Genomic DNA, 12,904 nt, shown 5'->3' on the forward strand with positions numbered 1-12,904 from the left:
CAATGTGATAAGTTCTACACAAGAGTTGACACTGACACCATGAAAAACCTAACAAAAAATAATAGTATCGGTATTATATTCAATGTTTTAGCATATACACTTGCATCTATTTACACTCTTTATTTGAAAAAAATATTCAGGCTCCTGACAATTATCTTTATATAATAAATCTTTCAATGCATTAGTATTTACGCAAAAGAAAACAGTTTGAATCATTTCAGTGTCTCAAACCACGTCCGAAGTCCGCATGGGAGAGGATCGTATATTTTTTACCCCCCCCCCCCCCCCCCTTCTACCTTTTGATACATGCCGATTTAGTCGGAAATATGAAAATAACCTTGGTTTCCCTGTCTAATAAATCATTCAACATTCCTTTTCGGCAGTTTCTAATGATGAATGAAGCAGAGACGGTCTATTAACAGTACCAAAGTCAATCACTGTGACAGTGCATCAGCATGTATAATGCCGTCAGTCAAAGATATTTATATTTTCCAGCAATTGTCTAAATAATGAAAGGTGTTAAGATCGAATCAGTTTTGACACTTAAGTTTTTTCACTAAACTAGTGAAAAGGACTACTAGAATCTATAATTTACTAGTCCTGCTGATTTGTGACTACTCCGCCTGCTGAAAGTAGACGGCCGAGTCGCGTTGCGACGAGGGGAAGAGTGCAGGAGGGGCTTGTCCCCTCTTAAAGAGAATGGGGGTCCGGGAAAAAAATTCAAAATCAAAATGCAAATTGTTCATTTGAGACAAATAAATGAAAATTTTATGACCAAATCTAGCCTCTTTTTCCTGATTCTCTCATCAAACCATCATATTTATGCTTGAATATCATGAAGAATACGTCGATGTGTAGCATAGTACTGTATTTTGTCGAATATGATATGCACTTCTTTCAAGGATTTTTGGTGTGAGAAAGTGGTGCACATTGTTTACCAAATAGTTTTTTTTTTCAGGTGAACTCGGCGGTTAAGTAATGTTTTACTTGGAGACATATCGTATGCTTATTCACGTTGTTCACCTAATCGATCTCAAGAAAATTACTACAGAACGTAAAATTGTAGAAAATTTTATACTTAACAATATGTAAATAATTAAATTATAATAAAACAGCCAATTAAGTTTCATTCGATCTTACATTCATAATAGATATTCATCATCGTGCAAAAGTGCCACGATATCATCAGACCGTGACCATGACCGGCACATGTTTTTCGAAGCCATCGTTGTGTACAAGGATTCGTCACTTGATTTGTCAGACACCTATTCAGGGTACTTTCTGCATGCTGCACGATTTCCATGGATCTGGGAATATGCGATTTTCTTTTGTTGTAAATGACACACGACTGACGTACTTCATCTATTTAAATGCAGCGAAATTTCGGAGAGTTATGTTTGAATTTTTCATTTCACTAAAGTCTCCAAATAATGGTAGTGTACGATTACAACACATTGAACAATTGCTCAATACTTTTACTTTATTTCTATAACATCGGCTATTTGAATTATTTTAAGTTTAAACAAAGAAAATATCGAGTGTTCAAACTTTAATGCTACAAAATATTATGCTTTGCTAAAATTAATATATTATTACCGCGCTGTATCCAAATTCCTGTGCTTTGTTGAGAACTTACATTATTTCCACAAAGATTTCTAGTGAAATTGAAAAAAGCCAAGAATACTGCTTGGTTATAATGTTTACATTAATCACCGGTAATTATGTAGATTGGGAAAAGGATATCAAACAATCGTTCCAGTTTTATACATATGATAATATTATGCTTTGCTTTAGTCCTCATTACTTTGCGCACAAATTACATGCAACTCTAGATCCGCGCATGATTCGGATATAGTCATTAAGCAGTGTTTTGTGCACATGCCACTAAATGCTAAGCGACCGACGGTGAGTGAGATGGTTAAAGTGTAAATGCAGGAAAAGAAAGTTCTCCTTATGTGTGAAAATCGGATTCTAATACTTCAACACCAGTTCCACGATTTAATGATGAAAATAGTAACCAATGACTACCTATCATGTATTTTTAAATAAGACTATGTCACAGAACACGTGCGTCAGTTATCGACAAATGTAAGGGGATTCTATAAACAAATAATTATTACAGCGACGTAGCAACAGGGGAATTTGGCCCACACATTCTTTTGTTTTGAGAATGTAGTTTTTCCATAAATTTTGATTTATCCCCCCCCCCCCCCCCCCCCTTTATGGTAGTACTGAATGCTTGCGAAAATTTAAGCATGAAACGATTAGAGTTGTAGATCTGTTGACATTAATTGCAAATGCAGTCAGAGTCGTTCGTTTCTACTAAAAATGTTTTCTTAAGAAATGTTTTTTTATCTATTTTTTACGGGTTTTGTCCTCTTGGAACACACAATACAAGCGTATACTTTATCTTTTAGCTTACAAATGAGTAATAATTTAGATACATGTATCTAGATACTACATCGTTCATCTATCAACTACCAACATTCACTCTTATAGCAGGGTAGATGCGAATATTTCATTACCATATATATCATGGAGTAACCCCTCCTAAATGAGATCGACAACTTTGTAATATAAACGACAGATCGATGAAGTTGGAATTGTTTTGATAGGAAACATGCATGTCATAAAACTACAGGTACTGCAGCATGTAAATAATGAACAATACATTGTAATGAATTGATTTTCAAGTGTATATATCTAAAGCCTGTATGTTTGACTTGCTACTAATTCAATTTTTACGGGGGAAATATAACCGAATTTTGCATTCGAACTCTCGCACTATTATGCTCTGGTATAAAGGTACCGATTAAGCTATCGCGCTTTCATTTTTGATATTATGAAACTTTTTATTTTATAAACAAATGTATTACATTAATTGCGTTGATATCATTGCGTATCTATATCAAACATAAAACGAGTAAAATTGGAATTGGAAATATCTGTGTCGAAGATTCCATTTCTCTGATTACACACTATCTTCTTCAAGGCAAACTACGTAGAGTCTTATAAAATTTAATATGTTGTACATATGCATATTATTTATTCATTAAACTTGTATATATGAACACCATCAACGTTGAAATTTGTATAACAGATGAACGCGGGAAAGGATTAAACGTTAAATTTAATAGTCTGCTCATTTACCAACCAAGTCGAAATTTTTGCTCATTACTGACTTTCAACATGATTAATCTGTACACAAAACATCTTTGTGGTTGTTGCATGTGCTCTATCTTAAAAATGGTTTCAAAAGCATAAAAAACGACTAATTTCGGCGATTTCGGTAAATCATGTCAATCGGAGATAAGGAAAATGACGTCACAGAACATATTACGTCACTAATTTCCACATGTATCATCGGGGCCAATGCCCTAGTGCATAATCATAATGATTAAACCAAGTGAAACCACATTTTAAATTTATCCTAATTTTGTGGCGAAATTTGGGCCTTAATGTACCTTGCTCTTTTGACTGCATAAACAAACAGGCGATAATGTGTCGCTGACAAAGGAAAACACAAGACAGATTTTAAAATACAAATTATTGCAAAGAGGGATTTTCGCCACTTTAATTTTTTTTTCGCCATTTTTGAAAAAAATTCGCCATTGGCGAATATGGCGAAGCCCAGCTCAAGCACTGGTATGTTTTGTGTAAATTTATCCCGGGCTGAATGGATACCTGGCTGAACTACCATGTAATGGGAAGCACAATTGAGATGAAGGAAATATGTGTAGAAATTCTATGTGTACAATATTTTATGTATTGTCATCACTGATCGTTGTTTTACAGTATAAAAGTCCTGATTCGACTCCTGAGGGATTTGAAGAATAGATTTAAGGGATTTGAACCTCTGACTTCATGGATCATCGACCTCCTGGTATGTTGTTTGTTTGATTATGAAATTTTAGCAGGCCACCCTACCCCCACCCCCAATCCACCCCTGTTTTTTAAAGGAACTTCAATTGCTGTTACATTTTTCATGTCACCTGATTTACTCAGGTAACCTGTTGCTATTGGTCTGTGTCATGTGTTAACAATTGAAAATTTTAGCGTTTTCTTTATAACTATCATTCCAATTCTTTTCAAATTTGGTATGAAGATCTTTGGGATAAGACGGGCATAAATTGTATATTTCAGAGCCTTAATGGTGGGGCAAAAGCTGCTATCTCTACAACTACACATCTGTAGGAAAAACTAAATGTGTAGTCCTATAGAGGAGAGAGGCCTCTACCAAAGTTGTAAATTTTCATAATCCCCTGAGTAGAGGTTCTAACCCCAGGATTGAATTTCTCAAAAAGAATCTTGAACTTAGTCTGAGCTAAATCCAAGTTTTTACTTCAAGTGTTTGTGTGGTGGTTTTTTGGGGTTTTTTTTGGGGGGGGGGGGGGGGGGGGGGCTCCAGAGAAATCCAGGGCAGGGTTGGACCAAACACTTGTGATATTTTTAGTGTTTATGTGTAAGATGAATACCATCTTCTTTGATGCTATTGATATACTAAATAGAAACTAAATGAGTATTTAGAAGGATCGGTAGCCCTGTACCAAATTGTAGATTTCTTTATCTCAGGGGTAGGGATTTTGGTCCCAGGGTGGGACAAAAACAGTCATAGTGATGTATCATTTGAAAAACTTCTTCTTTAATTTTGATGATACTATCTTTTAAAAAAAATGCATATTAAGGAAAAAGCAGAGAGGGATGTACCAAACTTGTGAATTTCACAACCCCAGGGTTCTGACTTTAGGGTGGTTTTAAAAGTCACATGGTGTTAATATAACATATATATTATATTATGTTTAAAGTCCTTCATCAGTAGGAAGACATTTTGCTGCCTTTGTGTTGGAAGAACACGTCTTGTTTTTACTGCTGCTGAATATTAGAATTTAGCTTAGATATGCAGAACAGGAAAATTGTTATACTCCCAAGGGTCAAAAGTATTTCTGCACAGCTAAAAGAACTTTATTTGAAATTAACATGTTTCATATTAATTTGCATTTTGAAAAATTTGTAAAATAAAAGTAACATTTGTCTTGAACCTTGAGTGAATTTTGCATATATTCTGAAAATTTCATAGAGAAAGCATTGATTATCAAATTTTGGTGAAGTTTTTAAAATATGAAAGTTGCAATGAATATATAGTGAAAATTAGCAGTGCAGAAATACTTTTGACCCTTGAGTGTAGATTCCATAGCCCTTGGGGCTAGTGATACTTTTAACTAATACGCAGATGACCAATAAGGCCTGTGGGACTAGACTAAGTGATCCTCTTGGTAATCTCGTGTTAACTTGAACAAATCTGAAATAAGTAAAAATGAGTATTCAATTAAAACTGCAGTACCTCTTCGTTATGGCTATATATACTGTGGACAACGGTCTGGATAGTTCAATAGCTAAAACACCTGATTAGTACAAGGGTCACAGGTTCAATTCCCGGTCAAGCCAAACCATGGATATCGACCGGGATAGCTCAGTGGTTAGAACATTTGACAAGTATTAGAGGGGTCACTGGTTCGATTCCCTATTAGGAAATAAACCTGACGTTGGTTTCTGAGCAGTAGCGGGCCTTGCAAACTTGGTCCGCTTTATCGAATGAAAACTTCCGACAGGCATATTTCTTGATATTCAGTTAATTACCTCTAGATCGTTATTCAGATAGATAGTTAACCCACCTCTATCTTTCTTCCTGAGTTAAGTCTGATTTTATTTTGTTTTATTCAGTCTGGGGTTCTTTTTTTTTCAGTCTCACTATGCCATCATGAATAATCCCACGCGACAACCACTGACCATCAACATCGCCTTCAAGTAAGTTTCCACTTCCTTTTCTGTTCTGTATCATCAGTAAAACATGGTAACAGCAAACAGGCTTATGTCTAATTCACGCGATCTGTCTGCTCTGTATCATCATTCAAGCATGGTAACAGCAAACAGGCTTATGTCTAATTCACACGATCTTTCTGCGATCTGTCTGTCCTGTATCATCAGTAAAGCACGGTAACAGCAAACAGACTTATGTCTAATTCACACGATCTGACTGTTCATTTGTCTGCCCACTCTATGTGAATTGGGTCGGAGGTTTTTATGCCCCCATAATCGTGCATTCAGGGACATATAGTTTTTGGTCTGGTCGTCTGTTTATCCGTCTGCAGAAACTTTGGGTGGTGATAGGGCTTTCATACTTCACATGTGCATTCCATGTGTTCTTATTCCATGTGACAAGACCTTTCTCTTGGTACTGACATTTTGATTTTGTGACCTTCACCTTGGAGTTTGACCTAAGCCTTATCACTAACCATTTAGAAGTTATGGCCTAGATTAACTTTGACCTAGGAGTTTAACATACTTTTGAAAAACTTTAACTTTGGCAGTGACTTTTGAATGGCTAGTGATAGGCTTTCATATTTTACATGTGAATTCGTTTTGAAAAGACTTTTTTTTTTGTTACCAAAATTTTTTATCTCATTACCTTGACCTGAAAGTTTGACCTACTTTTGACACACTTTAACTTAGGCCATAACTTTTGATAGGTTAGTGCTAGGGCTTTCATGTTTGACTTGTGTATTCCTTGTGACAAGACCTTTGGGGGGGGGGGGGGGGGGTACCTTAATTACTTTGCTGCCATAACTTGTTGAAGTTTGAAAACAGCAGGGTCCATAAATCATCATTTAAAAACGTTATACATTATTTTTGGTAAGTTTTTTACACTAGTCATTCCTCTAACAACAGGAGATGTCTGCAGTTATTGGCTGCTGGTTTCTTTCTCCCGGGGTCGGTGGGAATCACAGATCCTTGTGAACAAGGGACGGTCAGAGTTCACACCGTGATGACACTTGAACAGCAGGTGAGTAATACACCACACTCAAACAGCAGGTGAGTAAAACACAACCCCCTGAATATTTATTCAGTAGTCGCAGGAATTACCGTATTTTGCTGAATATAATACGCACTTTTTTTAGAGAATATTTTTGTGCCAGAAAGGGGTGCGTATTATATACCACAATAGGTTTTGACCTTTTTTTCAAGATGAAACTCGGCGATTAAGTAGTGTAATATTTCACTCAAAGACCAAGGCTTCGGATACTGTACGCCTTTTCACGTTCACCTATTTATTAAGTAGAAAATTCGGCTTCAAGAAAATTACTACAGAATCGTAAAATTGCAGAAAATGTGATATATATACTTACAATATCTAAATAATTCAATTATCATGAAACAAACAGCCAATCAAATTGCATTGGATCTAACTATTCATTACCTCGCATGCTGCCATTATTGAAAGCATGTGTACACAATAATGCCTTGACACGTGCTAAAATTGTTGGAAAATAATTTTGTCACTTGCTAAAAGTTTGTTTACTGTAAGTTTTATGAATAGGCCTAATTTTTAATGAAATACTTATTTGAATCTTTGAAATAACTATTCTTGCGTAAAAGCGTGTATTTTACGAAGCCATTGTTGTGTACACTGCTTTTGTTAGATATCCCCTCCGGGTAAAGAAATACCTAACAAAATTTTTTTTCACACATTTAATAGTCATCGTAGTTAACGAGGAGTTGCTAATTTGCATCTTTGTACCTACCATGGTGTGTTGATTACAGTAAAATAAGCAGTATAAGTTTAATTGTTTAATTTTATTTTTATAACATCGGCTATTTGATTGATTTTAAGTTTCAACAAAGGAAATATCGAGTCAGTTAAGACTTTAATGCTACAAAATCTCGTGCTTTGCTGAAATGAACAGGCTTGTCCGGGTTGATATTTCCCTGACCAAGATTCTCATTGAAGATTACCGTGATGTAGACCTCATCTCAAAAAGTTTGCAAATTATTGTGCATTGTTTAGAATTCATTATTTCTGCAAAAGTATTAAGTGAAAATTAACACCAAGTATAAAATAAAGATTACCGCTTGGTCAAAATTTTTGCTGCGTATTATACACCCGAAGTGCGTTTTTTCACCAACTTTTAGGCTCAAAGTGGGGGGTGCGTATTAAACACCACTGCGTATTATATTCGGCAAAATACGGTATACAGGAAATAATGTATTCAAACTTTTGGCAGCCAAACCATGTCTACAAAAAGTTTCTCAACCTTCCCAGTTAACAACTTCAACTCTGTGTTTACTCTGCTTAGGTGACACACACTTGTACTTGTAAGGGACGTGGACACAATTTGAGCTGAAAATTTTCAAATTCTATTTTTCCATTTTTATTGTTTATAATGCTTAACTGAAGTATTGCTAATGGTCAACCAAAATTTGAATATCAGTTGTTGAGTTACAAGTGAGATACAGCACTCGCAATTCTTTGTTATGTAAAGGAGGCTGGTGCCATGTTGTTGTTTACATATAGATTGCTCAATAGAAAATTCCTTGTTTAAAACAAAACGAGATGTCTCACACACTAGAAACTGTTTAATTGTATTCAGAATTAACTTGTAATTTCAAAAAAATCTGCTTTAAACAAAACTATTACTAGTATATTTAACTTGTATACATGTAAAGAAAACCGTGACACGAGCCTTATTTACATAACAGAGAATTGTGAGTGATGTATCTCGCATGTACCTTGACAACTGACACTCAAATTTTTGCTGACCATTAGAACCACCTTATTGAAGCATTCTAAACATTAAAATATGGAAAAATAAAATTTGAGAATTTTTTTTATCTCAAATCATGTCCATGCCGCTTTAACCTATATGTAAATAATGCATGTTGAAATAGGTCAATGCTTACATTGTCAATGTTTTTTCCTTTGATGTCTTTACAAATTGCAATGATGGCCATTTTATCATGAATGCATTGCAGTTGTGAACAATGAGTGTATGAAGTTTGATAAATATTGTACATCTATTTCTAACGAATGGAAATTCCGACAGATATTAAAGTAGAATGTAAATACATGATGGTTTAAACTGCAAGGTTGTGTAGCCCTAACTCCGACATACAAAACTCTTACTGTATCATTTTTTCTCATAATTTCAAATATAGGGTATGTAGTGTTAAATCTAAAGCGCCATGCCCTTTTTAATTGCATCATGACCTTTTTTCTCTGTAAATTTTTTAAAAATATTTGTTAATCTAAACAATTGTTCTTTATTTCACAAGGTTGATTGAAAAGTTTAAAATCAAGGCAGCAGACATTAACTTTTAAAGAGGCTAAATGATCATTCTATTACTATCGTAGCATGATACAATGAAAATGCCCCGAAATTGTCTTGCCGCGACGAAATGGGCCCTTTTGAACATATGATATGTGTGCCCTCTCTAGATCGTAGATTTAATACTAGGTATGGATACCCCAGTTAGAAGAATGGTAAATTAAACTATTGTGATTAGAAAATGCTCTATGTAAAAATTAGCTATAACTGATGTTAATACTCTTTATGAAGCTGACCTATTTGTTACAAAATCTCAACATAATATACTGTAATTGATGTACAATATAACATGCATGTCTTGTCAGTTAGCGTTAAATTTGCTACATAATAAAATCTCTGAAAAGGAAGTTTCATTCAAATTAAAAAAAAAAAAAAATAGAATGGTACAGAAATTGATATATTTATGAATAAAGAAAATTCAACCTAGAATTTCAGATAATTTGGATTTTTTTTTAGAAAATTTGATAAAGGATGAGTTGATGCATTCAGCAAATGATGTCATCATATTTCACCCTTGATTTTAAGATATGTTCTTGACCTTCATTATATTCTAAGACAAATATAAGGTACTAATTACACAACAAAAGTCACGCATTACTTTATAAAAGACAGTTAAATCTCACAAAGATGAAATAAATGCATTCAATGTTTGGACTCTTGGAGCTGTGTATAATGGAGTTGTCTCCCTTAGAGCTGTGTATAATGGAGTTATCTCTCTTAGAGCTGTGTATGATGGAGATGTCTCTCATTAAGCTATGTATAATGGAGTTGTCTCCCTTAGAGCTGTGTAAAATGGAGTTGTCTCTCTTAGAGCTGTGTATAATGGAGTTGTCTCCCTTAGAGCTGTGTATGATGGAGTTGTCTCTCTTGTATCTGTGTATAATGGAATTGTCTCTCTTAGAGCTGTGTATAATGGAGTTGTCTCCCTTAGAGCTGTGTATGATGGAGTTGTCTCTCTTAGAGCTGTGTATAATGGAGTTGTCTCCCTTAGAGCTGTGTATAATGGAGTTGTCTCCCTTAGAGCTGTGTATGATGGAGTTGTCTCCCTTAGAGCTGTGTATGATGGAGTTGTCTCCCTTAGAGCTGTGTATGATGGAGTTGTCTCTCTTAGAGCTGTGTATAATGGAGTTGTCTCCCTTAGAGCTGTGTATAATGGAGTTGTCTCTCTTGTATAATGGAGTTGTCTCTCTTAGAGCTGTGTATGATGGAGTTGTCTCTCATTAAGCTGTGTATAATGGAGCTGTTTCTCTTAGAGCTGTGTATGGTGGAGTTGTCTCCCTTAGAGCTGTGTATAATGGAGTTGTCTCCCATTAAGCTATGTTTAATGGAGTTGTCTCCCATTAAGCTGTGTATAATGGAGTTCTCTCTCTTAGAGCTGTGTATGATGGAGTTATCTCTCTTAGAACTGTGTATAATGGAGTTGTCTCTCTTAGAGCTGTGTATAATGGAGTTGTCTCACATTAAGCTGTGTATGATGGAGTTGTCTCTCTTATAGCTGTGTATAGTGGAGTTGTCTCCCTTAGAGCTGTGTATAATGGAGTTGTCTCCCTTGGAGCTGTGTATAATGGAGTTGCCTCTCTGTTTCAGGACATGGTGTGCTTTACAGCCCAGACGCTGCTCCGAGTCCTGACCCATGGAGGATTTAAACAGATCCTAGGCATGGAAGGAAATTCAAGTAAGCGTCTATAACTAGTTAACATGTTAGCTGTCCTAGTGCATGCTGGGATTGAAACAGATCCTTAGCATGGAAATAAACGATCTATATTAAGTGAATATGTTATCTGTCCTAGTGCATGCTGGGATTGAAACAGATCCTGAGCATGGAAATAAACGATCTATTATAAGTGAACATGTTAGCTGTCCGAGTGCACATAGTTGCTTACTAACCCGAGTCCAGTAGGGATTTTAAGTTTTTTCCAGATTGCTTTCTACTAAAACTGTATTTTTTGACTAAATAAAGTAAATTTGAAAGTTTTGAATTTCACAATATTGTTGTACATATCCTCCACTTTTCATCCATATCAAATTTTTCTGGTGTAGCACACCTCCTTACTAGGTTTGTTACCGGCTATCTATATAGATTTGTGGTGTTGTTAAAGTCCATAGGAAAGCTTAGCTTTGCCTCAGTAACTAATAAGTAGCTACTAATATTATAGTGTTCCTTTATGTAGTACATGTTCTTGGCACACTGATTTTGACTGCGGATAACTCCATTTACCTGATCAAGATATAGGGCTCACAGCGGACTTGGCCAGTCGACAGGGGATGCTTAATCCTCCTAGGCACCTGATCCAACCTCTGGTATATCCAAGGGTCTGTGTTTACCCAACTCTCTATTCTGTATTGCTTGTGAGAGTAATGAGATTGGTCACTGTTCATTATCTTCACCTTTCTAGGAGTTATGAGATTGATCATTGTACGTTATCTTCACCTTTCATGTAGTATTACACGTTTTCTCTCTGCTTTGACAGGTATCGCCACAGAGATGAGTGTATGGGAGGGGGTGGTGGTCACGCCCTCAGATAAAGCGTACGAAAAACCGGAGAAACGGGAGGGAGAGGACGAGGATGAAGACGGCGACATGGAAACGCAATGATCACCATAGCAACAATGCCATCAAAATGTGAGTTTTTAATTTTTCATTGTTATACTACACATGGTTTATCAAAATAAAACAGTTTTTGATGAGCAAATAGTCTTTATCAAGAACAATAACTGTCTATTAATATATAGTGATGTACAATCGGATAAAAAAAATGTTATCAATGACTGATCCATTATATACATAGTGATTTGATATTGTGAAAAAAGTTGAAAGTAATGTGAAAGGCAAAGGTGATTTAAGTTAACGAGACAGTTGTCTGTTGTTTTTATTTATTAGGTGCCCTATATAAAAGGTCGAGTACTAGAAACTGCAGAAGAAATGAATATTTAACAGCGAGGACAACAGCTGGAGAAATGAATGTTTTACTAACAGATCAGCTGATACAAAAACAGACTGAAAAAAGAGGGTGTGTTGTGGAGAGAGAGAGAGAGAGAGAGAGAGAGAATGGTGTCAGTTTAGGGAGTTTTTTATGCGTTTTTTTAATTTTTGTAATTATTTTTAGCTACATTAGCCATGTGTTCATATTTCCATTTTGTGACAGTATTTTTGTCAGAATTATTGGGTGACTCTCGATGAACGAACAATACAGAAATCGTTATATTGATTGGATAGAAACTCCACATCTCTTGTGGAGTACATACAACCCAGTTCTTCATATTCAGTTCATCAATTCATCATAAGCAGGGAATGAAGATCGTTATAAGCAGGGAATGAAGATCGTTATAAGAAGTAATTCGTTATAAGTAGTAATTCGTTATAAACAGTAATTCGTTATAAGTAGTAATTCGTTATAAGCAGCAATTCTTTATAAGTAGTAATTCGTTATAAGCAGCAATTCTTTATAAGTATCAATTTGTTTTAAGCAGTAATTCGTTATAAGCAATATGTTGGTTGATGTACATAAGATATGATTAACTCAACATATGACTGTATGTGAAAGTTCTTGCAAAAGGCAGCTGGTTTGAGAAAACACAAGAATTGAATTTTTTGAATTTGAATTTTATATAAATTCAAGTTAATAAGATCATGCTTCTTTTGATTTAAATGTACATGTATTAACAATATAATTTGATTAAATGCTTCAAACATAACCTTTTTGGGGTATTATTTAAATACAGGTATCATGGTGTAACACATG

The 12,904-nt window shown here is 35.1% G+C and overlaps 1 protein-coding gene across 1 annotated transcript in view; it reads left to right on the forward strand.

Moving 5' to 3' along the window:
- Positions 1-12,857, forward strand: part of LOC125660703 (interleukin enhancer-binding factor 2-like) — a 30,899-nt gene extending 18,042 nt beyond the window's left edge. Inside the window, exons 10-15 of the mRNA XM_048892441.2 lie at positions 3,796-3,883; positions 5,744-5,805; positions 6,727-6,841; positions 10,749-10,836; positions 11,633-11,784; positions 12,043-12,857. Of these exons, the coding sequence (XP_048748398.1) occupies positions 3,796-3,883; positions 5,744-5,805; positions 6,727-6,841; positions 10,749-10,836; positions 11,633-11,757 (478 nt within the window). The 3' untranslated portion in view covers positions 11,758-11,784; positions 12,043-12,857. The remainder of the gene's footprint in view (positions 1-3,795; positions 3,884-5,743; positions 5,806-6,726; positions 6,842-10,748; positions 10,837-11,632; positions 11,785-12,042) is intronic.
- The last annotated feature ends 47 nt before the right edge of the window (positions 12,858-12,904 follow it).

Source organism: Ostrea edulis, chromosome 8 (genome assembly GCF_947568905.1).
Source record: "Ostrea edulis chromosome 8, xbOstEdul1.1, whole genome shotgun sequence".
In the NCBI taxonomy this organism is placed as follows: domain Eukaryota; kingdom Metazoa; phylum Mollusca; class Bivalvia; order Ostreida; family Ostreidae; genus Ostrea; species Ostrea edulis.